This window comes from Conger conger, chromosome 8, assembly GCF_963514075.1.
Source record: "Conger conger chromosome 8, fConCon1.1, whole genome shotgun sequence".
Classification (NCBI taxonomy): Eukaryota; Metazoa; Chordata; class Actinopteri; order Anguilliformes; family Congridae; genus Conger; species Conger conger.
In genome coordinates this window covers 18,541,524-18,569,129 of record NC_083767.1, presented here as the reverse complement: position 1 = coordinate 18,569,129, position 27,606 = coordinate 18,541,524, and the positions used below count along the sequence as shown (strand labels likewise).

Below are 27,606 nucleotides of genomic sequence, written 5' to 3'. Positions count from 1 at the left end.
TGATGCCAGTTCTCGCGCATTGTCCCTGGTGAGCATGATTTAAGGGCGATCAGATCGGCCTGTTGCGGATAAGTGTCACGTCGTTCTCGGAGGGAGGGGCGGAGATGGATCTCCGCACCGCGTGGCGCGAGGGGGTTGACGGCTACGGTGTCTGCGTGGATTGATTTGGGCGAAATAAAAAAAGCGTACAAAAACACGGCGCTTCCCTCCCCTTTTCCCTCCCTCCCTCCCTCCCTCAGGCAGACATATGCTGGGCGGCGCTGGTGCAGTCGTTCCGTCTCCCTCCTGTCCTTCTCTGGCGGGCGGCGGGGTCAGTGGCGGTCGTAGGCAGTGGTGGTGCCTGCTGGGCCAGCTCCTCGTGTAGCTGTGCTGTAGTAGTACGGAGACCCTGCGAGAGACACCACAGAGACAGCACTGTGAAGCACTACAGTTCATTTCATAACATAACATAACATAACATAACATAAAGTAATGGCGAACAAGCCATTCAGCCCTGCAATGCTCGCCTTTTCCTACCCCTAAGTATTGCCTAGTTTGCCTAAAAGTAGAATCCTAAATAGAATCTAACACTGTATCAAGCCTGGTCTTGATAACCCCCAATTACACTTATAAATGTGTGATTGAACTTTGCTTAAAGGCCCACATGCATCGGCTTCCTGTTCCTGGTTTTAGTGTCTGAAACTCCCACAAAACGTTCACAAGGAGCAGTGATGTAGGTTTTTTCCCCTAAACCTGCCCCCAGAGCGCCCCAGAGCCAAATGGTCAGCTGTCTGTGTTTACATTTACTGTAGCAACGTCATCTGATAATTATGCAAAAACATATGTCATGTCATTTGGGAAATTTTTTTACGATCAGCTTGGAAAAATTGCACTTAAAATATGCACACTTTGACCAAAATTATTAGCAAAAACCCAAAAGAATATGGCCTTTAACAACCAAGATTTTACAATATTACTCCATGTCTAATAGTCTTAATGAAGACAATGAATGTACAGTAATAATATAATAATAAGGCAGCACTATTCTCTTCTTCATATTATTTAGAAAAAACCTGCACAAGCAACTGATGATATCATTAAACCAGGAGGCCAGCAGTTGGTCACATTTTTGGCATAGTATTACAAGTAACACTTATTTTAACTTTTTTTATGCTTGGGACATTCTATTCATTATTCAATCATCCGTTGCAGAAGAAACTATGAAAGGAAAATGTACATCCGTCTATTACAGCTTAATGAATTACAGTAACCAAAGACCCAAAGCAAGAAGACAGTTATACACAAACACACATTTAACTGCACAGTCTTGAGAATAAGTACATTTTATAATAAAAATATGTGGCCACTGTATAACAATGTGCATTTCATTTATTGCTATCTTTCACAAAACGTAAATAGTTCAAATTTGTATTAATGGATAACCCCTACAGATGAGCCATCTCGTTTTCGAGGGGGTCCAAAATGGACACACTGAAGTATCACATATTCTACATGTTTGTTATTTGCTGATTATCTTACAATATGAACCACTGTAAAAGTGGAATGTTTGATTGATTTCATCGATCCATTTAAATCTACAGCGTTAAATTGCTGAATTTTCAGGACCATCGGCCCTCTCTCTTGTTCCTGCTGCAACGATAGGTCTTACAGGAATGCTCAGAAATACTCCTCGCTGCTGTTTATTGGAGGGAAGTTTCCAGGGGAGGAGCTAGGTAGGGAAGGGCCATAGAGGGTAAGGGGATAGGGGAGGGGCCAGTTAAATCAAAATCACAGAATCCCAGGTGTCAGGAGCTAATGGGCTCTACTATGAAAAGGGGGGATTTGTTACTCTTTCAGAAATAAAACACATCAGCATGTACACAATGTATCTATCTGTGCTTCCATGTGAAGGCATAAACAAAATTGAAATATGTTAAAACTTTATGTGAAGTGTAAAACACGTGTACAGTGCCCCCATGAACATATCATTACATACTTAAAACAAATAAAAAATTCATTGTCAATTGCGGGGCCCGATTAATGTTGATTGACAGCACTTTTTATTGCTCTTTGTCAGCTGTCACAAAGCCTATTATCTGCTTATGAGTACTTTCTGGAGTACTAATGTTATGCCGGCAAAGCATTATGAATGCTTTATTACAGCCCTATGAGAGTAAAGCAGAAAGCACGAGAGAGAGAGCGAGAGCGAGAGAGAGAGAGAGAGAGAGAGACAGAGCAAAAGAGAGAGAGACAGAAATTGGTTCATTGAATACTCAAATACTGCTCTGCCGTTGCCAGACTGTCAACGAAAATTAAAAGGCTCTCATGCTTGGCCCAGTCACCATGGGAAAATATCATTCTCTGTGAAAAAAAAGGAATGAATCTTGATCACCGTGTTCACTTAAAGCACTGATGAGCCGATATGATGAAAGGCCCTTAAGCGTCACGTTGGCCGGCTGGTGAATCATTTTTCTTCATTAGAGTGAGTGCACACAGGGGGGAGAGGGGGAGAGGAAGAGAGACAGGGAGGGAGGGAGGGAGGGAGGGTAAAGGAAATTCATGCGCGCACGCTCAATAACTATCGGGGGCCGCGACGCGGAGGGCAGACGCGCCACGCAAAATGGACTCCTGATTAATGGAGGCGGATGAGTTTATGAAAATAAGAGCCCCCTTCCTGACCCCTGTCCACCCTCCTCCCCGGGACCCGCGGACAGCTCGGAGAGTGAGGGATGGGGACGCGCGGGGAGGTGTTCGATGAGAGGAAGCCCTTTGAGGAAGATGGGAGAGGAAGAGGAACGGGGAAGAGGGCGGAAAAGGGGAGGGAGTGAGAAAAGTAGAGAGGGGGGCATGGACGTGGAGGGCAATGGAACCTGTCTGTCCATATGGAGCCCCTTACGCAGAAAACTTCAAAGGGAGTAGCCCTAAATAAGACCAGGTAGAGCAGACATAGTCTCCCCTGTCCATTAGACAGAGTGCATTTCTCTGCACTGTGTGTCTCTCATTTTGGGTTAGTCCTGGTGAAGTTGTCCAGGCAAGGAGTCTCATATAGTCTATTCGTCCTAGTTGTAGAGCACCTATTTGTCCTTATCTTCCATGTTGTCATGGGAACAGGGCTGGGTCCAGTTCAACTGCCTGAGCTCTGAAACTGAGATGCAATAGGACCCGAACCGGGTTAGAGCCCCGAGACTCCGGGGCGACCCAGACCTCACTGAGACCTGTCAAAACGGCAAGTGACACGACGATCCCAAAAGCCGGTCCCTGCGGACAGCCTCTACTCTCGTCTGGCTTAACCTACCCCCGTGACTCCATTTCATCCTGTCACTCGCACCCTGCGGACTGAACCCCGCTTCCCTCCCACCCGAAGCTTTGCTCTCTCAAGAACTCGCGAGCTCACGTGCCCTGACTGGAGGTGATCTTTGCAGAGTCCGCCCGATAAACTCTGAACTGAATGTTTCTGGTGTACTCTTTCTCAGTGCACAGAAGTCTACCTCCCTGTCACGACGGAAAAATGAGATGAATTTGATTACAGTCATGAAAAAATTCCAAACCTTGACTCACCCACAACTTCAGCCTCAAAACACAAACAAATTTGCATTCTCTCAACAACAGCACCGAGGTCCCCCTTCACCGGCAGCGGTTTTGTGTGCATGTTAAGAAATTAGCCTTGTATATAAACCCTAGATCAGGGACGACCAACCCTGTTCCTGGAGATTGGGAATTTGGAACGCTTGATTCTACTAATTAGCAACTGAACAAGATTCCTTGATGTTGAATGAGGTGTGCTTAGCTAGGGTGAGAGCTAAGCGAAAACCCAGCTGAGTGAAAACCTACAGGGCGGCATATCTCCAGGAATAGGGTTGGGTAGGCCTGCCCTAGATAAAGGTTTCCTGTATTGTAATTTTTTTAACAATTATGGTTTTTGAACAGCTATCATGAACAAGCTAAAGTACTACTGAACTCTAAAGTTGGCACTAGGTTGAGTTGGTGTGTGTCTTTATTTTGAGTTATTGAGTTGGTCAAAGTTCTGCTTTGTTTTGACAGACCATGTTGGTCCTGGAGGAGTCTAGCAGCATTGAGCTCCTTTCAGGTGAGTTTCATCACCTTAACATCTTCTTTTAATCAATAGCAAATTCGTAACTGGAGCAGAACAAACCCGTTGACCCCCCAGCTCTAGGCGGGCGGAGGAGTGACGACCCAAAGTGTGTCACGCTCCCACCAGACAGGTTAAACGTACCTTGCATCTGGCCCGACTGGCTGGCAAAAAGCCCAGAGGTGCATCCAATCTCGGTGCCCAGGCGCGAACCATAGTCCTGCTGGAATACTGAGGGGAGCAAAACACACTCAGTGGGTCGGCACCACACGGGTGAGAGAGAGCTTCATCATCACGTGACCCCCCCAAAACTTCAGACCCACCAAGGGCTGAAACTACCCATGGTGCCTAATGGGTCTTTATGTCCTACTGTACATCAGAGAAGGGCCATATTTGTTTCTGCATTTCAAGCCAACTTCTGATCTTCATAATTTATTTAGCCCTAATATTTATGCCATCTTTCAGCTTTCATTAGTTCATAACTTTCATTTTTTCACCAGAATTTTCCACCCTGTCCTACATATATGTCCCATTGACTGTGACTGCTCTACTGTACATCTCCAGATGCTGTGGTCCACATCCAGACTTCGTTATAACCCTAAATACAGCCACTTGAACAACTTGAGCATTTACTGACATTGTATTACAAAGACAAAACAGGATGATCGGGAAAAGCAGAAATATTTTTTCTGAGAAGAGATTTCACAATTTTTAATTCAGCTGTTGTCTTTTGGAAAAAATACATAATACACATTTCACTGGCTCGGTTTCCATGTTAGCATAATGTGTTAGCTTAGCATAAAGACTGGAAGGCTATAGCAGTCACTAGCCTACCTCCAAAGTGAAGAAATACACCTTACAGCAACTCCGAAGCTGTCTTATTTACACAAGGTATCGTGTATTAGAAATATGTGCAGGAAAAAAAAAAAAAAAAAGAGAAATGTTGTTTTTCAGAGAACTGTAACCGCTGAACCTTTTCACATATATCCTTCCATCTTTCACCTTCTGAAGGTAGAGCGAGATCCATCTTAAAGTACACTCATTCACTCAGGTGACTAGCTAGCTAGCTGACTTTGTAAAAGATGATTTCTTCTGGACAGACAATGATCCAGAACCTCATCTGTTTGAGCCTGAGTGTACAGATGAGGAACTACTGCTTTTGGATGCTGAGCGGGCAAGAAGGGAGGCTGAATCCTCTGAGCCGGTAAAACAGCAAGGGGCCAAAGGGAAAAATCCGGTGATGATTGGTGGTGTAAATGTTTGGCTTGTCAACCTATGCCTACAGAACTCAAATGTCTTTGCTGCATGGCGTGGGATTTGGTGCTGCTGTCGATGGGAAGGCTCGATATCTCTGGCGAAAAGGAAAGCGCATCTTTCAAAACAATTTTGATCACCCAAAAATAAATTGAAAAAAACTACTGCTGGAGCTAGTAGTCAGTTGTCCATTAAGTAAGTGACATTAATCACTATATAATGCAATACAGTATTATCATCGTCATGCATGACCAAACAAAAACAACAATCATAATTTATTTATATAGTGTTGAGTATTGCTATATGTGCACTTGGTCTATCCCTGTAGAAATCTCTAAATGTGGTAAATACTTTTTTGTCATTCACCGAGTGCTGGATCTAGCTCTACCATCAGAAGGTGCATGGATCACTGCGCTCAACCAGTAGAAGCGGGAAGGATACAAGTGTTCCCACATGTGTATTTCAGATAGACATGATACCTTGTGTAAATAAGACTTCAGAGTTGCTGTAACATGCATTTCTTCACTTTGAAGGAGGTAGGCTACTGACTCCTATAGGCTTCAAGTCTTTTTGCTAAGCTAACACGTTATGCTAACATGGAAACTGAGCCAGTGCATGCACAAAAATGAAAATGAAATTGAACATCACGTCTAGCAAGTCTGGGTAAGTCGGAAAAAAGGTATATTTCCAGAAATGTTGGTGAATTCTCATAAGTGTGTAATGTAGTCGACAATATATACAGATAAAACTGTACTTATGTTCAGCCATGCACAAATATGCCTCTACATAAAAGGTCACACAGGATATTTAAAAGGTTATGCTGAATAACATTATGATAAACCCTGAACTATAATTCATTTTCAGAGCTCCATCTCGCCATTGCCTACTTTTGCAATGATGCGATTATTTACCAGCATTTCTTTGAGAAGAAACATTTACCATCCCAACACTGTCATAATCATACTACACTACACAGCCACCTGTTTTGTCACCAGTTCTTCCCCAAGTTTACATATGTAGCGTGGAAAAAGAGGCACAACATTTCAACAAGTATTTCGGAATGTAACCAAACAATTAATTTCCAACGAAGATCGACATTTGCATCTGAGGTGGTTTAGAAGGACAAGGTAAGAGGTAACACCAGGTGGTGGGTAGCTGTAAGCACAGTGGCCTGCCATTTCGTCCATGCCTGAGAGTATGGAGCAGGCATTCGGGGAACCTGGAGAAGCGGCTCAAACAGAGAGCCCCAGCTGAATATAACTCATTCTGGCGCGAATTTGGCATGCAGGGGATGGAGAACAGAGGTAGACTCTGTGTGGCGCACTCACCGGCAGTTATTAAAGAGAGAGGGCGAAACTGCACTCTCAGCAAATATAGACTCCACAGCACTACCCGGGCGCAAAGTTTGGCATGCAACGAATTACGGCCAGGTCCATTTTCATATTTGTTCTTAAAAATAAATAAAGTGCCGCCAAACTATACGACCGACTATAGCTTAGCCACCTGTGTAAATGACTACACACAACATGTCAGGAGACTAAAGGTGTTTGGAGGGGGCATGCTAACCTAGTGACAAATAGTATTTGTTTTGGATTCAAATACTTACATACTCTGCGTTTGACTAGGCTTGCCTGGAACAAATTAAGGTATTGGAACAAATTAAGCGATCCCAAAAGTGTAAACCCCACCCATCTGCTCCTCTTGCAGGCTCAAGTGAATCAGGCAAGATCAATAGAGCGCAGAAGTATTTGAATCAAAAACAAATACTATTTGAACCCAGATCTGCCCAGTGAGGAGAGCAGGAATAATGAGTTTGATAGAGCAAACACTGTAGTTTCCCTCTGAGCAAGTCTCACTGGAGTCGGTTGTACTGTGTGGCTGAGGCAGGTTTAACTATACGGTTTTAACTTGGTTGTGTGAGTAGAGACACATAACAGTTGTTGTGCATTATGAATGAAGACATCAAAAGGATTCTGGGAGATGGATCAAGCTGCTCTTACCTAACAAGCCGGGGTTGGGAAATCTCCAGGACTCGTTGTATGTGGAATACTGTGGGTGGGAGTATGGACTGCCAGAAAAGTCACTACCTGAAAGAGACAAAATGTAATGTCATTTTTTAGAAAAGTCACTGTTTGAAAGAGACCACATTTAATGGCACGTTAGAATGTCTCTGCTTGAATTGAACAAACTGTAATGTTATGTTAAATAAGTCACCATATTTCTTCAGCCTTTTTTATCATAGCCTTTGTTCAACAATTGAGGACTTCACATACTGTATGTACCAAACATGTTTTTTATTCCTTTCTGTGTTTCTCTCTCCATACTTTATAAACTGTATTTCTCTTTTCCAGCTCTCCTTCTCACTCCCTCTTTTCTTCTCATTGTCTCTCCCCCCTCCACATACAATGTACACATCTCTCTCCACATCTTTCTCTCTGCCTTTCATTTTTTCTCTCTTTTATCTCTACTCATACTCCCTTCTTTCCTTCATCACCACCCCCACCCCCCTCCCTTTCCCAACCCTCTTTCTCTCTCTCTTGGGATCTCTTTCCCTCTGCTGACAGTCTGAGCCCCCGGTCCTCTCTCCCTCTCTCCCCCTGTCTGTTCTGCCTGAGTGCTCCCACGAACCCTCCGTGTCAACCCCCTGCAGCAGAGAGAGAGAGGGGGACAGAGGGAGGGAGAGAGAGACCGAGCGCAAGAGAAGAGAAGAGAAGAGTGAGGTGGGCGAAGGGACGCGGCGGAGACGTCCCCGACCGCCCGTTTCAGCCTCGCTTACACACGCCATTTAACCGAACGGCGAAATAACGACGGAGAGGCACGCCATTCATTCTTAAGCCCAGCGCGGTCTTTTTCATGCCGTCCCGTTAGCTATTACTCGTGGGTCAACCACTGTTGTAGAGTGTCAATATATAAAAGAGAGCAGATACACACAGTACAGAATGACAGGAATGGAAATAGTTATTAGACTCTTTCCAGTTTTGTGGAAAACCCGCAAAGTTGTACAACCGGACCACATCCTGGAATGCAAGCCTATCACCTTCTGGTCACGGTTCTAAAAGCCTGTCAGTGAAGGACCTGATGACACACACATGCAGACACGCACACACACACACACACAAACACACACATGTGCATACACACACCCACAGAAATGCATGCATGCACACATTCAGCTTTAAGTTCTTTATTTCCAGAGCATGTGCATCCCTCACTTCAACAGCACAAGTTCCTAACTGTGGCAAGTGTGTAATACAGCAAGACTTTTTTTATATTTCCAATGTAATTAGCTGGAGAACATCACCCGATAACACATGGTGAATACGTTCAGCTCACTTCTATTCTGCTATGCTTTATTTGTCAAAATGCTTAATTGCACTATTTAGCATAAATCAAAAAAATAACTAATTGTGCGCTTTAGAAATTTTGAGAGCACTGATTTTCTTAACGGAGTTGATCTTTATCAAAACTGGCAAAAGCACAGGCTATAATGTCCAAGTGGTTGATGACATGAAACTGCTTAATGTGCTATACAAAATGAACCAGACTAGAATCATAAAGGTGATTTTTCAAAACCGTTTCAAAGGTGGTAAATGCGGGAACCTCAGATCGCCAGGGGTAATTATATCCTTCAGTCGTTGTCTCGAGAGATGAGAGGTGGTGTGTAGCCCAAGACAGTTAATATCCTCTCGCTTGTCACCTGAAAGTCTGGCGGATTCAGCGCTAGCGCAGCGACAGTATGTCAGGTTGTTTGGAAGATGAGCGTGAGCGCCAGGCGAAAGACTTAGAAAGCGAGGAGGGCACACACCGTGCTACTGCCGCGGCAAGGTCACATTTGCTTGTCAAACCGAAGGCGGAACCACCGCCAGCTCCCAAGGCGCACAAAACAACATCGTTTTGTTATTCTTTTTTTTTGGTGTGAAGCTCCAATGCCGTCATTTAAGGTAACACCCCAGGGTATCGGTTTTAGGGGGATGACGCTGAAGTACTGCTTTTAGAACTGAATACAGCTTGAAACAGGCTTTAGAGTGCAGTAAAACATACCACGATTAACAGGATTAAGCATGCACTCTATTTGCCGTATTGTATTCTTCAAAATATATAGGCCTATTTAAGTTTGCCAAAATACAATTAAGGTAACGAGTACTTTGTAACATAAGCTACATTTAAATTGTATAATGAAATATAATGTTCTGTAACAGCTTGATGAAAAATGTCAGCAGCAACTTTTTCATTTACAAAAATCTATTGTGTATGCGATGCTAGGGATAAGAATGGAGGAAAGCCCAAAGACAGGTAAACGGTAGCTAGCCTCTCTGACTGTCATATTCATAAGCGTGGAGGATCCTGCAGCTTGCTGAACGTCCGCAGAGCGACGGGACTCCACCACGCATGTCCATTTGTGTGCCACGACGGGTGACTGATCTTGGCTGCATTAACGAGCATATTATGTAAATTTTTGTTATTGTCAGGTTTTTTCTTCATTTTCCCCCTATGGCGTCGTCAGGCAATATGTTTTGGTTTCATGTTGAACACTTCATCGGTGCACGCACGTTCACGTGGTGTATACGCGTCCACGCCTCCGGTCACTTACGCTTATTATATTATCATCGTCTATCACAGTAACAATCATCATTTCAAAGTCATAACTTCATACTTCTTAACCCAGTAACTGTTTGGCGGTGTCTGGATCCGCCTCACACGACAGTTGATATTTCTCTCCACCTTCTCCTTTGAGCTCTATTAACCTCTGCCCCTGCCGCCCGTGGTTCCAGACACTGTGCCTGTAAATACCCTCCCCTGTTACTGTCAGTTACCGATATACACGCACAGTCTTCCCTGCAGTCGCCAGCGTATGCGAAAACAAAGGTATCCCTTATAGGTTGGCATTTAGTCCGGAATATGGTCTGCATTCCTCTCAGTTCCACAAGAGAGTTGTTTGCTCATATTCATTGTTGTTGGTAGGGGAGACGGATGGTTGAAACAACGGTTTGACCTATAAGGGATGAGTTGTGGTCATGTGATCAAACCCAAAAGCCAAAATAGCTGGCTATGTAATGGCTACCTGGGTTGGGGATTTGTTGTGACTTAATTCTGATTGAAACTCATTGTTATTGGCATTTTTTTTTTTTTCTCAGCATGCCTAGGCAATGGAAGAGAAAAAGAGACAGGGATGTCCCATTACTCACCAAAGCACTACATGGGTAGTCAGCTGACATATTGGCGTACGCACACACAAAAACAGACTGTTACATTATATTATATATTGCTATTGAAATAGATAATATACAGTACTGTGCAAAAGTCTTAGGCACCTGTATAAAATTAAGAATTAAATTAAATGTCCTAAATAAACATACTATACGTACTTTACATTACAATTTAGTAATTTGGCAAAATAGTTAGAAACTGAATCAAATCATTATTTTTTACGACTACGCTTCGGCGTTAAAACTGCATCACTTCTCTGAGATAGCCAACGCTGTCCTGCAGTTCTATAAGACAATCAGCAGGGAGGTTGTTCCAAGCATGTTGGAGACACAACATTCTTCTGCAGACTTCGGTTGGCTCCTTCTGATCTCAGATCCCTTGATCAAGTTTTTATGTAAAAAGTAGTCAATTGCTTATAGTAATATGTTACTTTTTTAATGAAATACAAAAATGTCTCTGTAAAATTAAATGTTTTTGAAAATGAATATTTGGAAATCTCAAATGTGTTCTTTTATACTAAGTTTTTAGATTGACGCTCTTAGATATTTCATGTCTGGACTTGTCACGTCATAACATAGAAGCCATAATGTGGATGAAAACAGTTCTACTTTTAAAACCTGCATTCATATTTTATGAATTCTTGACCTATTGTTGACCTATTCAATAATTATAAATATCTCAGGTAAGCATTTCAACCTCAATGAAACTACATTGCCAACCTAGAAAAAATGTGGATTTTAGCCTTTTATGTGATCCATTGGAGTGTTATGAGCAAGCGGGAGCAAATACTATTTTTGTCATAGCTGCAATATGTTGGTATGGTGTATGACTATTTGTATTATGTTAACTTCCTATTCAAATCAAAACAGCATAGTTACAAGACGACAGATCAAAACTGCTTAAAATATCCATTGATATATTAACAGAGAATAAAGATTTAGCCCGTTGTTCAATTCAGTCAAGTCAGTCAAGTGAATTTATAAAGAGATTGAGGGCAACATATAAACTTCTGCATCAAGAGCATCCCTCTGCTCTATGTGTTTGTGATGCCACCATTTTGTTACTCAAGCCTGTGATATATTTGTGACATCAAAATTTTGACAGTTTAGCAGTTTTGTTCAACCATCTTTTTGTAATGTCACAGTTGTTGACAATCACTCAGCAAGTCAGAAAAAAAAAACCCTGAACATTTACCTGATAAATCCTGAACAGCTGAATCTATTTAAAATACCTCTTTGTTTTGTCAGTTTTGCTGTTCATATACAGTTACTTGCGTGTGGTCAGGTTTTAAACTCAAAACACACCCGGTCATAATGTCATAGGTCCCATGACCCCCATTATCTGGTGTTTGTGTCATCTAAATTAAAAGAGAAAGAGAAGAGAGAGAGGGAATCATAGAGAGTGAGTTAGAGTGAGAGAGAAAAAGAGAGAGAGAGCGCACAAGATGGAGTGGGAGAGAATGAATGAATTAGTCAGGGGTCAGTGGTGATTTTCATTTAAAACAAATTACTGATGTTGAGAAGGGACAGCTGGGCTACTGCAGCCACACTCTAATGACTCTGTACGCCCTCCTTTCCCTTCCCTTCAACACCACCCCCCACCCGTCCCACCCCACCCGTAAAAGGCCTCCCCCCTCCCCCCTATGCATCCCCCCCCCCCCCTCCCCATCACCACCCCACCTACCCCAAACCCGCACTCCCCCGGGGAGCGCTGTCATCCTGGCAGACGTGGAAAGAGGAAGAGGCAGAGACAAGTGCCCACTCCCCCCAAAAAACCCCTCCTCTCATGGGATATCCACAGGGAAACAGAGGGGGTAAAGTGCCCATTGTCAGTGCAGGTCACTGACACAGGAAAGTCAACAGTTATTTAAATGACCTGGCAGTGGTAGAACACTGCCCGTTTTGAGTTTGCTCATTCACTCGCCAACCCTTTAAATTATAACACAGTTCTGTGTACCCCCATCTCCCTCACACAATGGTGTGGGAGTAGCACACTTTACAACACCTCAAACCCAGGTTCTCCAACATAGAACATTCTTACTTAACCATGTTGTAACCATATACCAGACCAGATGCAAAAATGTTAAGCAAATATCGATTCAAGGGAGCTTTTGGTAGTGGGTAATTAAGGTTTGGAAGAGGTTAAGTCAAAACATGGAACTAATGTGATGACTAAGATGAAAGATCCTGGTCTCTTCTGAAAGGTAAGCTTTGGGTGTTTGCTTTTCAAGAGTCTCACTGAAAAGATGTTCTGTTTCTGACTGAATACAGATTATTGTAGCTGTGGCTGATGCACTTAGAAAATGGATCCAAGTCACAACACTGGACAATTCCCCTTTCAAATTTGAGGACAATGTCACTAAAAATGAGCATTCTCCATAGTTTTTTCTAATATATGTCCATATACGTTCAATAATCACAATAATACCATCTTTCATACTAATATATTCATTTAGGTCCAAAGTTTTTTGTCAAATACCCAACCCACATCAACACGTCAAACACATTCCATAATTTCACATGCTATTAATTATTTAAAAGCAGGCTGGCTCCATGTATATTCAGTATGTATAAGCATACTAAAATGAATAATAAAATAAAAATAATAAAATGTATTTAGATGCTCACCAATAAAAAATGGGGTCGCGTCACCCTCAATTCTTTTGACAACTGTGTTTTTACTGTCTTCCTCAGAAATATTCATGACAGAATATCCAAGAGATTCATTGAAACTCCAATTCCTTGATTTAGATGTAGGCGTCGCAAAAAATACGTTGTTGTAAAACTATTTTGGCATACGATCTCAATATCTGTTTTTGCTGAAGCGCAACAGACTCCGTATGCATATTGAAAATGCCAGGTGAAAAAATGCTGTTTTATGCAAGCCAAACAAATGATACACCGTTGGGTAATGTCATTAGCTACAATGCTTTTTAGTCGTCACTTAAATAATATGCCCATAGTCAGTTCTTTGATGAGCTGAATTTATACAGAATTTTCTTACTCAGGGATGGGGGTAAGGTCTTTTCTCTACAACTACGTTACAAATACTGGTCAGAGATGGTTGTACTCTTGGTACGATGATTCGAGAGCCTATACAAATTGTAGATAATAGAATTTGTGGAAGTATATAATGGCGAGATGGGACAACAATGCTAATTACTCCAGAGAAATTCAAAGTAAACAATGGACATTCTATCGATGTTTCTCAGAGTTAGCACATTTTTAGAAAGATTAGAAAACTATTATGCAAAAAAAAACACTTAAGGGATTAATTCTCTTTGTCCTTATATAATTGTAAGTAACTGCAATTAATTCTTTGTTTATTATGTAACCTTTACAGATGATTTCAAACTGTAGCAGGCAGTAGGCACCCTTCAAAAAAGTAACATTTCCCATCTCGTTAAAGACAAAGCCTAGTTTAATATACCAGCAATGTGCCCTTTCTGTAGCATCTACTTTTGTCTACTGTATAAAGCTTTTCAAAGTAAACTACAAGGAGACATCCATAATTCCATGGTTGATATCGGCTGTAGAACGATATCACTGTAACTTAAATAAATAAAAATAGCTTTATTGTATCTAAATAAAAAGGCTCCTACACAGTACAAATGTTCAGTCCTAAGTCAGCTCTTACATAGTTCATTTAAGGCCAGAGTGGACTTGTATGTACTCTGTTAGAGTTTAATTAACACTGGGCATTTTACTGTCGTTTTGCAATGAGACAACCTTAACTCCATTGGAATGAATTGCTGCATTTGTTTGTGAATTTATTTATTCAGTTTTGTGTCAACAGTTTTAATGTTTAATGTCATAAGACTAACTTAATGTTGTCTGGATATGTGCAGAATATCTGAATGCCAGTTTTCTCTTATCTGCACTTTAATCTTTATGGATTATTATTTTGATGGACAGAGCAGAACTGCCTAAAACAGTACTACCCAGGAACAACATGGAGGAATGGTAAAATCAAGTTATGAAGTTATGATACAGCCACATCACACTCTGTGTATGTAACAGTTATGTAAAAGTGCCTAAAAAGGTATGAATGCTTGTCTTGGGTGGTACCCTAAAAGATTGCACCCCGAGACAGAAATACAGTGGGGTCTAAATGTCTGAGACCACAAGTGAAAATACTTCTATTTTGCTATTTCTTTAATTATTCTGTTAATTATTATTACAAATGATATTATCAGCATAAAAATATGAATGAAAAGTAGAATCTTTTAAAAAATTACATTAATTTCAGAATTTCTTAGTATTTGGCATATCCACCATTTGCTTTAATGGAAATGTGCATTCAAGCTGGCGTGGCAAATTTGTGCAAAACCTGATGATCCATGTTAACCCAGCATTATTTGACAATGTTCAATAACAAGAGAATCTTGTGAAGTTACTGAATTCTTGGCTTTGTCAGTCTTCTAGTGCCCCCATAAATGTTCAGTGGGGTTGAGGTCAGGTTATTGTGGATTGTGCAGCACTCCTTGCTCTTCTTTGGTCTTCGAGTAGTTCTTACATTGCTTTGAAGTAACTTTCTTTCTTTTTTTAAAAATCCTAAAACTTTCTGTTTATTTCCAGGATTAGATTAAAAAAAAACCCAGAATGTGGTGAATGACATTTGGACTCCACTGTACATAATTCATTTGTAAATTTGTAAATTAATTTGTAAAGGTACTTATTAGTGCTCAATAACATTATTGTATTTTCTGGGTACATTTAGGAAATTTGATTGCACCTTTCTTTCTGAGAGTGCATTGAGTGAATTATATTTATTTATTTATTTTCACTGCTCTGACATCATTAGGCCTCCTGAATGTTTACAGTTGTTTATTTTTCAGAAGGGACAAGCTTAGACTAGTTTTAAAATACTACGCTTCACAAAACCTGTTGATTGCTTCATGACTCATTTGAATATGCAGTATTTGTATCATATTCCCCTTTAAATACATAAATAACACATACCCACATGAATACGGTTTTGAAGGCTAATATCTGGTTCTCTGTGCCTGACACAGAACTCTCTCATACTGTTCTATGAATGCCCTCTCATAGCGTTATGTTAGCTCCAGCTCACCTGGTACCATGCCAGTCAGGGCTGGGGTGGAGTAACTGCCCTGGCCTGCAGGGGGCACATGAGGGGGGTAGCCTGGCAGCGTGGTGCTTGCTAAGTCACGACCTGCAGAAAGGAACGGCACATTACATTATGTTATATTACAGGCATTTGGCAGATGCTCTTATCCACAGCAATGTACAACAAAGTGCAAATCATAACCAGCTGAAGTGCGCTGAAAGACTTTTGAGGGAAGTGCAGTTCCAAGTGCTAGAAGTGACTACGTAGATGAAGACTTGGACCTTGTAGATGTAGCAATAAAACCATTTTAGCAAACACAACGCTAGCAATAAAAGAAGTGTACACTTTTGCGGGTACACCCAGCCACACACCTGTGATTCAACTTGGCAACAAATCAACCAATCAGCGGGCAGCAATTAAACAGCCATAAGTCAATCAAAATGGAAAGCACAATGTATGTGCTAGACCTGCCACGGAAACTACCGAGGCATAAACCCAGGCCTGGAAGACACAGCACAAAGTTAGCGAACCGTCTATAAACTGCAGGAATCGCACAAATAAAATAGAGCCCTCGGTATCCCATGAGGTTCTTTTAAATACAAAATTCATAAGAGTAAAAAAAGAAAAGGAAAAAAATTAGACATTTCAAAAAGCTAATTAAAAGCGGTTCCTCGCTCGCGGATTTTGTGATAGAAATGGGAAAGGTTTGCATCTCTGGAGAGATTAAAGAAAAGGAAGGGGCGGAAAAAGCAGTTCCTCTAAGACCTTTATCATCAAGTGACACTAAAACCTTTTAAATTAGCCCGATTCATCCTGCTAACGCGAGGGAGAGGCCACAACGGGATTCCGCCGTGCGTCGGCACAGGAAGAGGAGCTGGGGTTGGGGGGTGGGGGGTGGTTGGGGGCACCATGACAGGAGCAGAGGGGAAGGGGGCTAAAGCTTCTTCAGCTGGGCTGTCGGACACCGTGTGGGTCCCTGCCACTGCCCTCAGCTGTCTCCCCTATTCTCTAATTAGAGGTTGATAAAACACTGGTAGCGCGCGCCGGTCTGTAATGACTGTGTTAGCAAGGGTGCTGGGGATGGGGGGGGTAACGTTGTGTAGAATGTGTGGTGTGGGGGTGGGTGGGAATGGGGGGGGGGGGGTGTGCAGGTTAGAACGCCTATGACAAATGTCGAAGTGCCACAGGTGGGTGTGTGTGTGCGAGCGTATGTGTGTGTGTGTGTGTGTGTGTGTGTGTGTGTGTGTGTGGGCCAGGGGGACATCAGTTACCCGCTGCTAGGGGGTGATTTGGGGTCGGAGGGGTCGTGCCACTGATCCCAGGGATGTGACATTCCGGTGTTTGTCTTGCTGGTGGATGAGAGCAGAAACGGCCCCGGTTTAAAGCTTAGCTGCCGTTCATTTTCATGAAGGGTGACCACAGCAGATACCCATACTGCCCCTGTGTACCTGGTGCCATATTTATATTTATCATCGCCTCATTGCAGTCCTGTCCTCACCCTCTTTATCCGACTTCCCTTCTCCTCTCCTCTCATTCCGATTCCCCTTCTCCTTATCACTCTCACTATATCCTTTCTGTCTTCAATCCTCTGCCGCATCTCTCTCCCCCACTCTTTCTCCACCTCTCTCTCTCTCTCACCTCCGAGTTTCTAGTCGCCTGTCAGTTCCCGCATGGATTTATAACTGCATTAGACTACATGACAGTGTGTCAGGATAAATCATTTCCTTTTCTTTACATACCGCAGACAATAAAAGCGCGGAGACTGAGACCCATTCATCATCGTAAACGGCAGGGACACGCGCCCCATCATTCCCACTCACCCCCTCTTCGTTTAGCGCAGGGGGAGCTGTTTGAGCCCAAAGCAGCTGGGGGGGAGGGGGAGGGCTGTGAATGTGTCGAACGGAGTTACGGCGGGGACTGGAAGCACGGTTTATAAATCCGGATAGGAGGGGAAGCGCTAGCAGTTGCTTCAAGTTGGCCTCAAGAGTTTTCAGAGCACGACAAAGCGCAATCCGTTCAGGGATTTTGTGCCAACTTCTGCCCTTAATTATTTGATTGGCTCAATTACACTTTGATATGACGTTTGAATGAGCACTAGCTGCAGTGCATTCCTAAAGATTTTACTGTCCTCAAGTACAGGACTGAACCAGCGTAGCTTGGAGAGCTGTTGGGAAACTAAAATGAAGGTAATTGGTTGGAACAAAAACCAGCACACAGAATAACCCTCCAGGAGTTGTGCACCCCTGTTTTTGAGCACTGCTTTTTTTTAGAGGAGCTTTCTGCCATGCTCCCAAAAACCAGTCAAACTGTAATGGTTCCAAACCTCAGTTTCGATTAACATGGGTAACATGTTTGACTGTATACATATATTGCTTACCGCAGTTGACACAGGTGACAGTTTATAACTTCTGCCTAAAGATTTGTCATGGTATATTGTGAGGCTCATCTATAACCCATCCCCAGAGTTGACATAATACTTTATTAAAGGTTAAGAACATTCCTTAAGAAGCAAAAAGCAAACAAAACAAACCAAAATTAAATTTGTAATCTCATATTGATGTTTGTTAAATGCCTGAAAAAATGAACCTATGAAATTGTGGATTTATCTGATATGTTAATTTACTATTATTATCTCTTCTTTTTTTTTTTACTAAATTCAATTATAACTGCAAAAGATTAAGATAAACAATTGATTAATACCCTGCTTAGTGCCTTGAAGGAATCATCAAACTTATTTTTAACACTTTCTATGAGTGTATAACTGCATAAGCACTGCACAGACTCACTGAGCACTATATTAGGAACACTCATACAGTTACATGCGATTATCTAATAAGCCAATCGTGTGTCAGCAGTGCAATGCATAAAATCATGCTGAGACGGGTCAGGAGCTTCAGTTAATGTTCACATCAACCATCAGAATGGGGAAAAAATCTGATCTCAGTCATTTCGACCATGATTGTTGGTGCCAGACAGGGTGATTTGAGTATTTCTGTAACTGCTGATCTCCTGCTGGTCTCAAGAGTTTACACAGAATGCTGCGAAAAACAAAAAACATTTTATATGTTTATGTCAATAAATGCAGATAAGCTTATGATGTGTGTCACCTGGCATGCCAAGGTAAAGTCAGAAACTGCACCAGGAATGACATAACATACCTTATGCATAGTTTTTGACATGAGTATTTATGAATTATTACATTGTTATCCAATGCTGCTTATTAAGGGGCTATGCACTCTTTATGAAGGGGTTATATAGCTGCTATAAAGGATAATTCAAGTAAAAAGTGTAAAAATCATTATTTTCTTGTTGTGACATATGTGTATGAATCCTGACTGCTCTGTTCCATCTCCCAGTCGCCATGTTGGACACTTCTCCTCCCAGGTCTGACGCACCAGGGAAGCATTAGCACAGGCTGGCTGATAATCCGAGCCGGGTCACTGGGCAGGGCAGGCGAGAGACGGGGAGAGAGAAAGAGACAGAGAGAGAAAGAGAGACAGAGAGAGAGTGAGAGAGAGAGGGCGTGAAAGAGAGGGCAGTCTCTCAGGACTTCCTGAGCCAATGGGAGGGGTCAGACAGGACCAGCTCCTGAGGGGTGCTTGGGGGGTCGAGCAAGGGGGATATACACGAGAGAGAGAGAGCGAGACGGATATATCCATTTCCTAGCTGCTTTCTACCACTCGTGTTCTTGTCATGTTCTCAGATTCCCTGGCTAGCCTGTACACATGCAGACAAATCAACACGCATACGCAGCCAAGCACAAACACGCACAGACACACACATAATACTCAAATATTCAGCATTTGGGGATTCTATGGATATAAATAGTTTTCAGTAGTAACGTAATACATGATAACGTAATAGTTTTCGAGGTTACTTAAGGTTACTTAGGGAGACAGCTGGACATTATATGAAAGTCACTAAGGTCAAGTTATTCTGTGGGATAACACTGAAAGTAAGGAAATGGCGTATGGGGACCTATGTTCATGTGTACATTTCATCCTAACTACTAAGTAGTTAGTCACTAGAGGGTGCTGCTGAGCCAAAATGGCGCAATTACAACTTTGTGAGAGAAGGCCAGGCAGAATAAGAAAAGCGAGATGGAAGTACAGTAAAAACAGCTCAACACAACACAAATTAATCTGCATTAAGAAGTAAACCGGAATCACTGGGACTAGGAAACCAAATCACTTAACTTGCTGTTAGGTTAAAAGAAAAATAAACATTGCTTCCATAGTTAATTACACTTTGGATAAATTCTGACCGGTTCTGTTACTATGGCCTGGTACAAAGAAAACTCAGTACAGACTGAAGAGAGGATTCATGATCCTGATAGATGCGGGATAGAAAGAGACAGGGGTGATTAAAATGTAGCCAAAGAAACATTTTCAGAAAAGGACAGAATAGCAGCCACCTTTTCGAGAAAAAAAACCATTTGCAAGCTCTTTTGGCAACTGGCATGAAGCACAGAGGTCCTATAATTGTTTGTGTAAAAGAATACTCTGAAAATATATTATGTAATGCTATTAAGTATTTCAGATGAGTCTGGATTTGTCTGATTCACCTTTGCATTTACACAGTGATCAGTGATGTCACTGAGGCAATACAATCAGTGTTATGAAAATTGATGTGGACTACTTTTTATCAGCATTTTTTTTTTCATGGCTGTTCCGTCATATCAGTTTTCGATGAACAACATGCTGTGCTACATTTATATGGTTTATTAGCCCAAACATTATGCCTCAATTGTTTTGGATTCAAATACTTTTCTACACTTTACTGAGCTTCTCTGGTGTATTGGAATCTATGAAATACGCTCAAGGCAATATCAATCGAGCACAGAAAATAATTTGAATATGAAACAATTACGTATTTGACCATGATATGCATGCTAATGGCTATGCTAACGGTCGACACTCATAGTTTTAGCGCCTCAGCCATTTTCAATTCCTGAGCTAGCACTTGCCGACAGACCTCTCCGCACAACAGCTCGACGAGCTTAACCAGAGACCCGCCATTCAGACACACCCACCATCACTCTCTGCAGCGGGGAAAGCCGTTTCCTGGCAGGAACCCTCCCACACACACACACACACACACACACACACACACACACGCACCAGCACACGCACAACACAGGGGAGGGCTTTCACCAGCACAGACAGAATTTATTAAACGAGGAAAATAATGCTTCACGCGTTTCTTTTTTGTCCTGGGTGTAAGGGGCAAGAAGGGGGGGGTGGGGGGGTTGTAGAAACATAGCCCCCCCCTTGTGTCTGTCCTATAGGTGACCCCACCCCCTTCCCCCACCTCCTTAGAGAGCGGGTTTTTAATACACCTTGTCAGAGCAGACTCCCGGGGCCGTCCTCATGATTTTCTCATTAGGGGCCAGAACACATTGAGCACTGTCAGAGTTGGGAGTTAATTACAGACTTGACTACGGATTGTGCTTGCTGCTGCACTCCTGGGTGACATCAGCTCTCCTTCAGCTGGCCAGGGCAGAACCCGGGCCGAGCTTCAACTGAAGCACCGTTCCCCCTTGTCCTTCAGTGCCCTTCAGGGCCAGATGTACGCAAGCATCGCTGTCTTTAACCCTTTCAGGTGTGCTGTCGCAAATATGTGATTTGACTGTTCTTAACTGGAAATTATATTGCTGATGGAACAGACTACTAGTAATGAAAAGCGATGGAGCTCTAGAATACTGATTTAAAAAACAGAAAACAAATAGTTAAAAAACCTTACAAAAAAAAAACACTACAAACAGTTAAACTTAACGAAGTAATTTACAGTAAATCCTCAAATATCACAAACATTTCTGCCCAAAAAAAGCGGTGCATGAAAATATAAAAATGTAGCATTTGTAAATTGTAAATTTAGGTGTTGACCAAACAGAGAGAGTAAAGCTTAAAAAAAATAGCATCATAAGGTGTATTTGGGTTAGGCCCCGCAAAACCCCAGCTCTGTTCCAGGATTGGAGTGTTACAGTGACTGCTGTAGAGCATGCAATATCACTGTCAGATATGGTACAGATATGGAACAATACAACTGTGAGATATGGCACTGATATGGCACAATATCACTGTTAGATATGGCACAGATATGGTGCAATATCACTGTGAGATATGGCACAAATATGGTGCAATATCACTGTGAGATATGGCACTGATATGGCGCAATATCACTGTGAGATATGGCAGAATATCACTGTGAGATGAGGCACAGATATGGGGCAATATCACCGTGCCTGTTGGACTCTGTTAGAGTTGCGTTAACACTGGACATGTTACTGCACATCACTTAGATATGGCACAGATATGTCAGATATGGATTCATACAGTATGTATTCTGTTAGAGTTGTGTTAACACTGGACTGTGCATCACTGTGAGATATGGCACAGATATGGCACCTGATCAGCGTGTGATATGGAACAGATATGACACAATATCACTGTGAGGTATGGCACAGATATGTCAGATATGGATTGATACAGTATGTAATCTGTTAGAGTTGTGTTAACACTGGACTGTGCATCACTGTGAGATATGGCGCATGATCACTGTGTGATATGGCACAGATATCACACATGATCACTGTGCGATACGGTACAGGTTAAAAAGTGGAGTGCTCACCTGACACCAGCTGGTAAGACTGTGGCCCCGGAACGCTGGTGCCTAGGTCCGCCCCCCCGGCGTTAGCAAGACTGCTCTTCATCTCTTCCAGGCCCCCGGCCAGAGTGGCCATGGCTGAATAGTCTGTCGTCTGTGGAAAGAGAGAGGGAGCATGAGGCTGGTGCAGGGGCTATCATCCCTACCTGGCTCCAGTACCTCTTTAACGAAATAGCTCGATAAAGACTGTTCTCATTACTCAAAACACGACTGGCCTTAGACTACGACTTGTACAAGGGTGGAGCAAAACAGGGTGAACTCTAAATGTGAAGAAGAAAGAGGAGGAGGAAGAAGAGGTGGATGAGGCATGGTTACTTATTTGAAGTAAGTAAGTAGGTAAATAAAAGTATAAATCTAATTTGGTGCATGCTACTGACTGCTTGTTGACCTGAAGAGCAACAGCATTAATATCCTGTCACTGCTAGAGCTTGTGTGAGGGAAAATAAGATTTGAATGCTTGTGAAGCTAGCTTTGCACACACAACCAAGCCAGCAAGCTGAAAAAGGACAAACTAGCCATAAGTTTATTATCTTATTATCATTTTTCTTATAACGGTTGCTTCATACCGACTCCTCTGGTTCATAAGTCAGAAAGATTGACCCAAACAGTTTAACAAAATAATTGTTAAAGAAAAATGTCGCCTTTTTATTGTCTCCCAAATTACTAGTCTTTTATTCAATGAAAACTCTGTGAAAAACATCTCATTTTCGAGCCTGATATAAGTTTGGGAAAGTGCCACCAGAATCATCCACAAAGAAATCTGAGATTTAAAAAATATATATATATGACCCCAAATATAATATGAAGGTTAATGACATAACATAATGATGTTCCAGTGATGAGATGGGCCATGACCGTGACCTGTGACAGACAGTCTGTGTGGAGGAGATGTATGGGGAGACATGATATGTACATAAATAGTTTGTAAGGCATGATGTACATGACGTTTTAGTGTATTCAGTGTTTTGCAGTATCACATTACCTTCAGAGAGATAGTAAGCGGTTTCATTTAAAGTAAATGAACAAGAAGATGGATATACTTTAATGAACTGTGTGGGGTAATTCATCCTCTGCATTTGACCCAGCCTAGTTATTGCAGTGGGCAGTCAGTTCTGAGGCCAGTGCCTTGGTCAAGGGCAATGGCAGGAGCACACCCAACCCGACATACATGTCTTTGAGTGTGGGAGAAAACTGGACTACCTGGAGTAAACCCACGCAAACACAGGGAGAACATGCTAATCCTAGAGCCTCCTCCTTGCGAGGCAACAGTGCTAACCACTACGCCACTGTGCGACCAAGACATACACACACACACACAGACACATACACATGCACATACACGCACATATACACTCACACACACACAAACACACACATATACACACACATACACACACACATGGACATACACACATACACCTACACACACATACACACACATACATACACACATACGCACATACACACTCACACACAAACACACACACATACACACACACGCACATACACACACATACACACACACTTGCACACACACGCACACACACATACACACACACATAAACACACACGCACATACACACTCACACACAAACACACACACATACACACACGCGCACACACACACACACAAACACACACACGCACACACACACATACACACACATAAACACACACACACATACACACTCACACACAAACACACACACACATACACACACATACACACACGCGCACACACACACACAAACACACACACACGCACACACACACACACACACACATACACACACACATAAACACACACACACGCACATACACACTCACACACACTCACACACACACACACACCCAGCAGCCGCTGGAGCTCAGTGTTACAGAACTCCCTCCACATCAGCCCAGGATCAATCAGAGGCCGGGTGACGAACGGGCCTCACCCGTGAGTAACCTCTGGCCGCACGGTTACCAGGACTCATGTTTCCCCATTAGCCCTCTCCGAGTGTCGAGGGGACGGTCGCCGGGGGTGACAGGGGCAGCTCAGTTTGGATATCGCTCTTCGATCGGCCGACTGCCGGATTACAGAGTCAATCAGCGGTGCCGCGGTCTTTATGGCCGTGACGCTAGGCTAGCTCGGCCATTCATTGCGACTGAATGAAGTGTCAGTAACCTGGACACGACCCACCTCTGAGTTTTCTGCAGGTGTTAGGAGCAAAAGGGACTGGTTTTGAGCACTGCAAGCTTCTATTTGACTTTTCACAGTTGCACACTAAGAGAGGAAGCACAATTTCCAACTCTATGATCAACCAAAATGCATTGAACCAAAATGCATTGAAAGAAGAGCAAGCTAGAATTCCTCCAAAGTGATGTGAAAGCCTGATATCAAATTATAGGAAGCATTTGGCTTGCTACCAGTTATTAAGTTTAAGGGGGCAATTACTTTTTCACATAGGTGTTTGATAACTTTTTCATGAAAATAATGAAATAATCATTTCAAAACTGTGTTTTGTGTTTGCTCAGGTTCTCCTTGTCTACCATTATTATTTACATTTTGTCTAAAGATCTGAAACCATTCACTGTGATAAATATGCAATTGTAAAGGGAAGTGGCAAATATTTTTTCACGGCACTGTATTTTTATTGTGAACAACCTTGATTGCTGAAAGTCTCTAAGCATTTTCCATAAGTGGTGATGGAATATATTGTACACACTGAGTGTTAGGTTGAACTCAACATACTTAAGTTGCTGTGGGATATTCCTAAGTGTACTTTGTTCTCAGATGCATGCAAAGTACTTCACTGAAGCACACCCACTTCCTCAGCATCATTTATGTGAGTAATATGAGTGATTAATATGAGTGATTAATATTAATATGAGTAAGCCGGGGAAAAATAACCCCAAATCTGTCATAAAGATAGTACTTCAATATACTGGAAACTGTAAAAAGAGGCTATGTGTGTGTGTGTGTGTGTGTGTGTGAGTCTGTCTGGGTTTGTGTGTGTGTGCGGGTGCGTGCATGTATGTGAGTGTGTGTGTCCATACTTGGGTGCGTGTCTGTGTGTGTGCCTGCATGTGTGTGCGTGTGTGCGAGTCTATCTGAGTGCACGTGTGTCCACTCCTTGCTGTGGCGGCTAGGACATCACTGCGGACGGCATTTGTGTTGTTTGTTTAAGGCGGTCTGTACAAAGCGTGGCCTCTCACTGTATGCTGACCTGACCTCTTAAAACGCAGTCAGTCCAGAGGCCTGGGACTCCAGCTGTCAGACAGCTTAAATCTCCACTACCCCTTTCCTGCCATCTATCTTTTCCTCTTCCTCTCCCGTTCCCTTCTATTGGCCGTCGGAATAAATCGCTGCCTTTTTCCTCTCTCTTTGTTCCTCATTTTCCTGTCGGACTCTAATGCGGGCATGTAAATGTGGGAGAATAGCGTGGGTAATTGAGGATTATGAAGTTTCGCCAGGCCCCTGACAGCCGGCTAAGGAAGATGGATTATTCTCATTTTTTCCTGTAAATTTTGTCAATTTTGGAATTCATAAGCCATCAACCCTGATCAAAATGTGAAAACACAGCTGTGACAGGGGAAGTGTGTGGAGAGGGAGAGGGAGGGAGGGAGGGAGGGAGAGAGATAGGACCAGGGTGGGTGACAGAGAGAGAGAAAGAAAGAGAAGAGAGTGGGGAGAGAGCAAGAGAGAGAGAAAGAGAGGTTTTGAGTCATAGCTACAGAGAAAAGGTGATTGCTTCTATAAACAAAGGCACATAACACTTAGCAGTGTGTGTGTGTGTGTGTGTGTGTGTGTGTGTGTGTGTGATACAATGTACTAATATTATTAAGTATTGCATTTAATTAACTTCTTTCTGCTCCACACATAGGAATTTCAATGACATGTTTCCCATCCAATTATTATTTTTAAAAGTACAGAATTTTTGTATTTGCAAAAACAATGTAGTACTAAGCATTTATTTAAAATGTAATACTAAGCAAAAAATTTTAAAAAGTTATTTTTCCTGGCTCAACACTTCTGTGAGAGTGGAGACAGTGACTTGAAGAACAAATGAATAAGAATGGGCGAGAGAGAAATAAAGAAGTTTTTCAACATATGATTTTACCATCTTGATCCTAATGGCCTGTCATTTATTTGTTTAATTCATCATGGGTATTTCTATTTATTTTGGCTATAGTATTTATGTCTATCTTGGGATATCCCAAAATGAAGTTCTGCTGCTGTTGGGGATTGGATTGAACGGTTCAAACAGCAAGGACCCACTCTAATGGTGCTCCGTGGTCCCACGTCAATAAAACCGGTGGTTTAATCGCACGACACAAAAATGATTTCAGCTCGCCAAGGCTCCTCGACGTAATTTGCATAATGGCATTTCCCCCATCTCCCCTATCAACACTGTCTCGTAAGAACCGAACGCAGAGGGGACGGAAACAAAAATAAATCACGTTACCGACGCCGCTCGGGAGACGATGAAAGCGGCTGGCTGGAGGAAAGAATTTATCTGCGCGCATCGCAGCGCGACTGCTCCGCGGCTGACAGCGAAGTGCCGCTCGAGCAGGCATGCAGACACTCGGAGAACAGGGTCAAACCTCGCGGTGTCACACTGGGGACACTGCGAGAACAGCGCACGCTGTCTTATCCAGCCCTGAAGGAAATGAGCCTGTACGTTCGGTCGCGACCATATCCTAAATGCGAGCTCGTTGGAAGCTTAAAACAAAACAAAATATTTTTAAATAAATAAACTAACAAAAAATGTCACTAATGGATGAGAAGTTGTCCATACAAAACGAAACAAAAAACAACTGTAAAATACAATGAAAAACAATGTGAGACTTTTTAAAATTATTCATTTATTTTGAATTAATTATCATACCTAAATATTATTTAATATTGATGGTTATATAAGGTATTATCTCATCATATCTTATGCATTTATCAAGTAACCTAAACACTGATAATTGGAGAAAAAAAGGCATGATAACCTTTGTGAACAGTAGTGAAGGTTTAAAATCTAAATAGCCAATAAGAAGCCATCATTGAATCATTTTAATTTGCATCTGACAAGATTGCTGTCTTGTATGTTATAAAAGGGACACTTGTATCTGAAGCTTGTACATGCACTCACTGAGCACTTTATTAAGCAGACCTGTACACCAGCTTGTTAATGCAAACATTTTAATCAGCCAATCATGTGCAATCATGGAAGCAACTAAATTCGTAAAAGCACGCAGACATGGTCAAGAGGTTCAGCTGTTTTTCAGACCAAATTTCAGAATGGGGAAGAAATGTGATCTAAGTGACTTTGACCACGGAATGATAGTTGGTGCCAGACAGGTTGGTT

The 27,606-nt window shown here is 42.3% G+C and overlaps 1 protein-coding gene across 5 annotated transcripts in view; it reads right to left on the bottom strand.

Annotated features, from left to right (window-relative positions):
* Window positions 1-249: 249 nt before the first annotated feature.
* Window positions 250-27,606, bottom strand: part of LOC133134988 (paired box protein Pax-5-like) — a 71,415-nt gene continuing 44,058 nt past the window's right edge. For 3 of the 5 annotated variants that reach the window (XM_061251689.1, XM_061251691.1, XM_061251690.1), the window contains exons 7-11: window positions 22,232-22,361; window positions 15,605-15,706; window positions 7,324-7,410; window positions 4,214-4,300; window positions 253-388 (exon numbers count right to left, since the gene is read on the bottom strand). In XM_061251689.1, coding sequence (XP_061107673.1) covers window positions 312-388; window positions 4,214-4,300; window positions 7,324-7,410; window positions 15,605-15,706; window positions 22,232-22,361 — 483 coding nt within the window. In that variant the 3' untranslated portion in view covers window positions 253-311. Of the gene's footprint in view, window positions 389-4,213; window positions 4,301-7,323; window positions 7,411-15,604; window positions 15,707-22,231; window positions 22,362-27,606 lie in introns of all 5 variants that reach the window. The other 2 variants (XM_061251692.1, XM_061251693.1) reach the window with 1 other exon arrangement.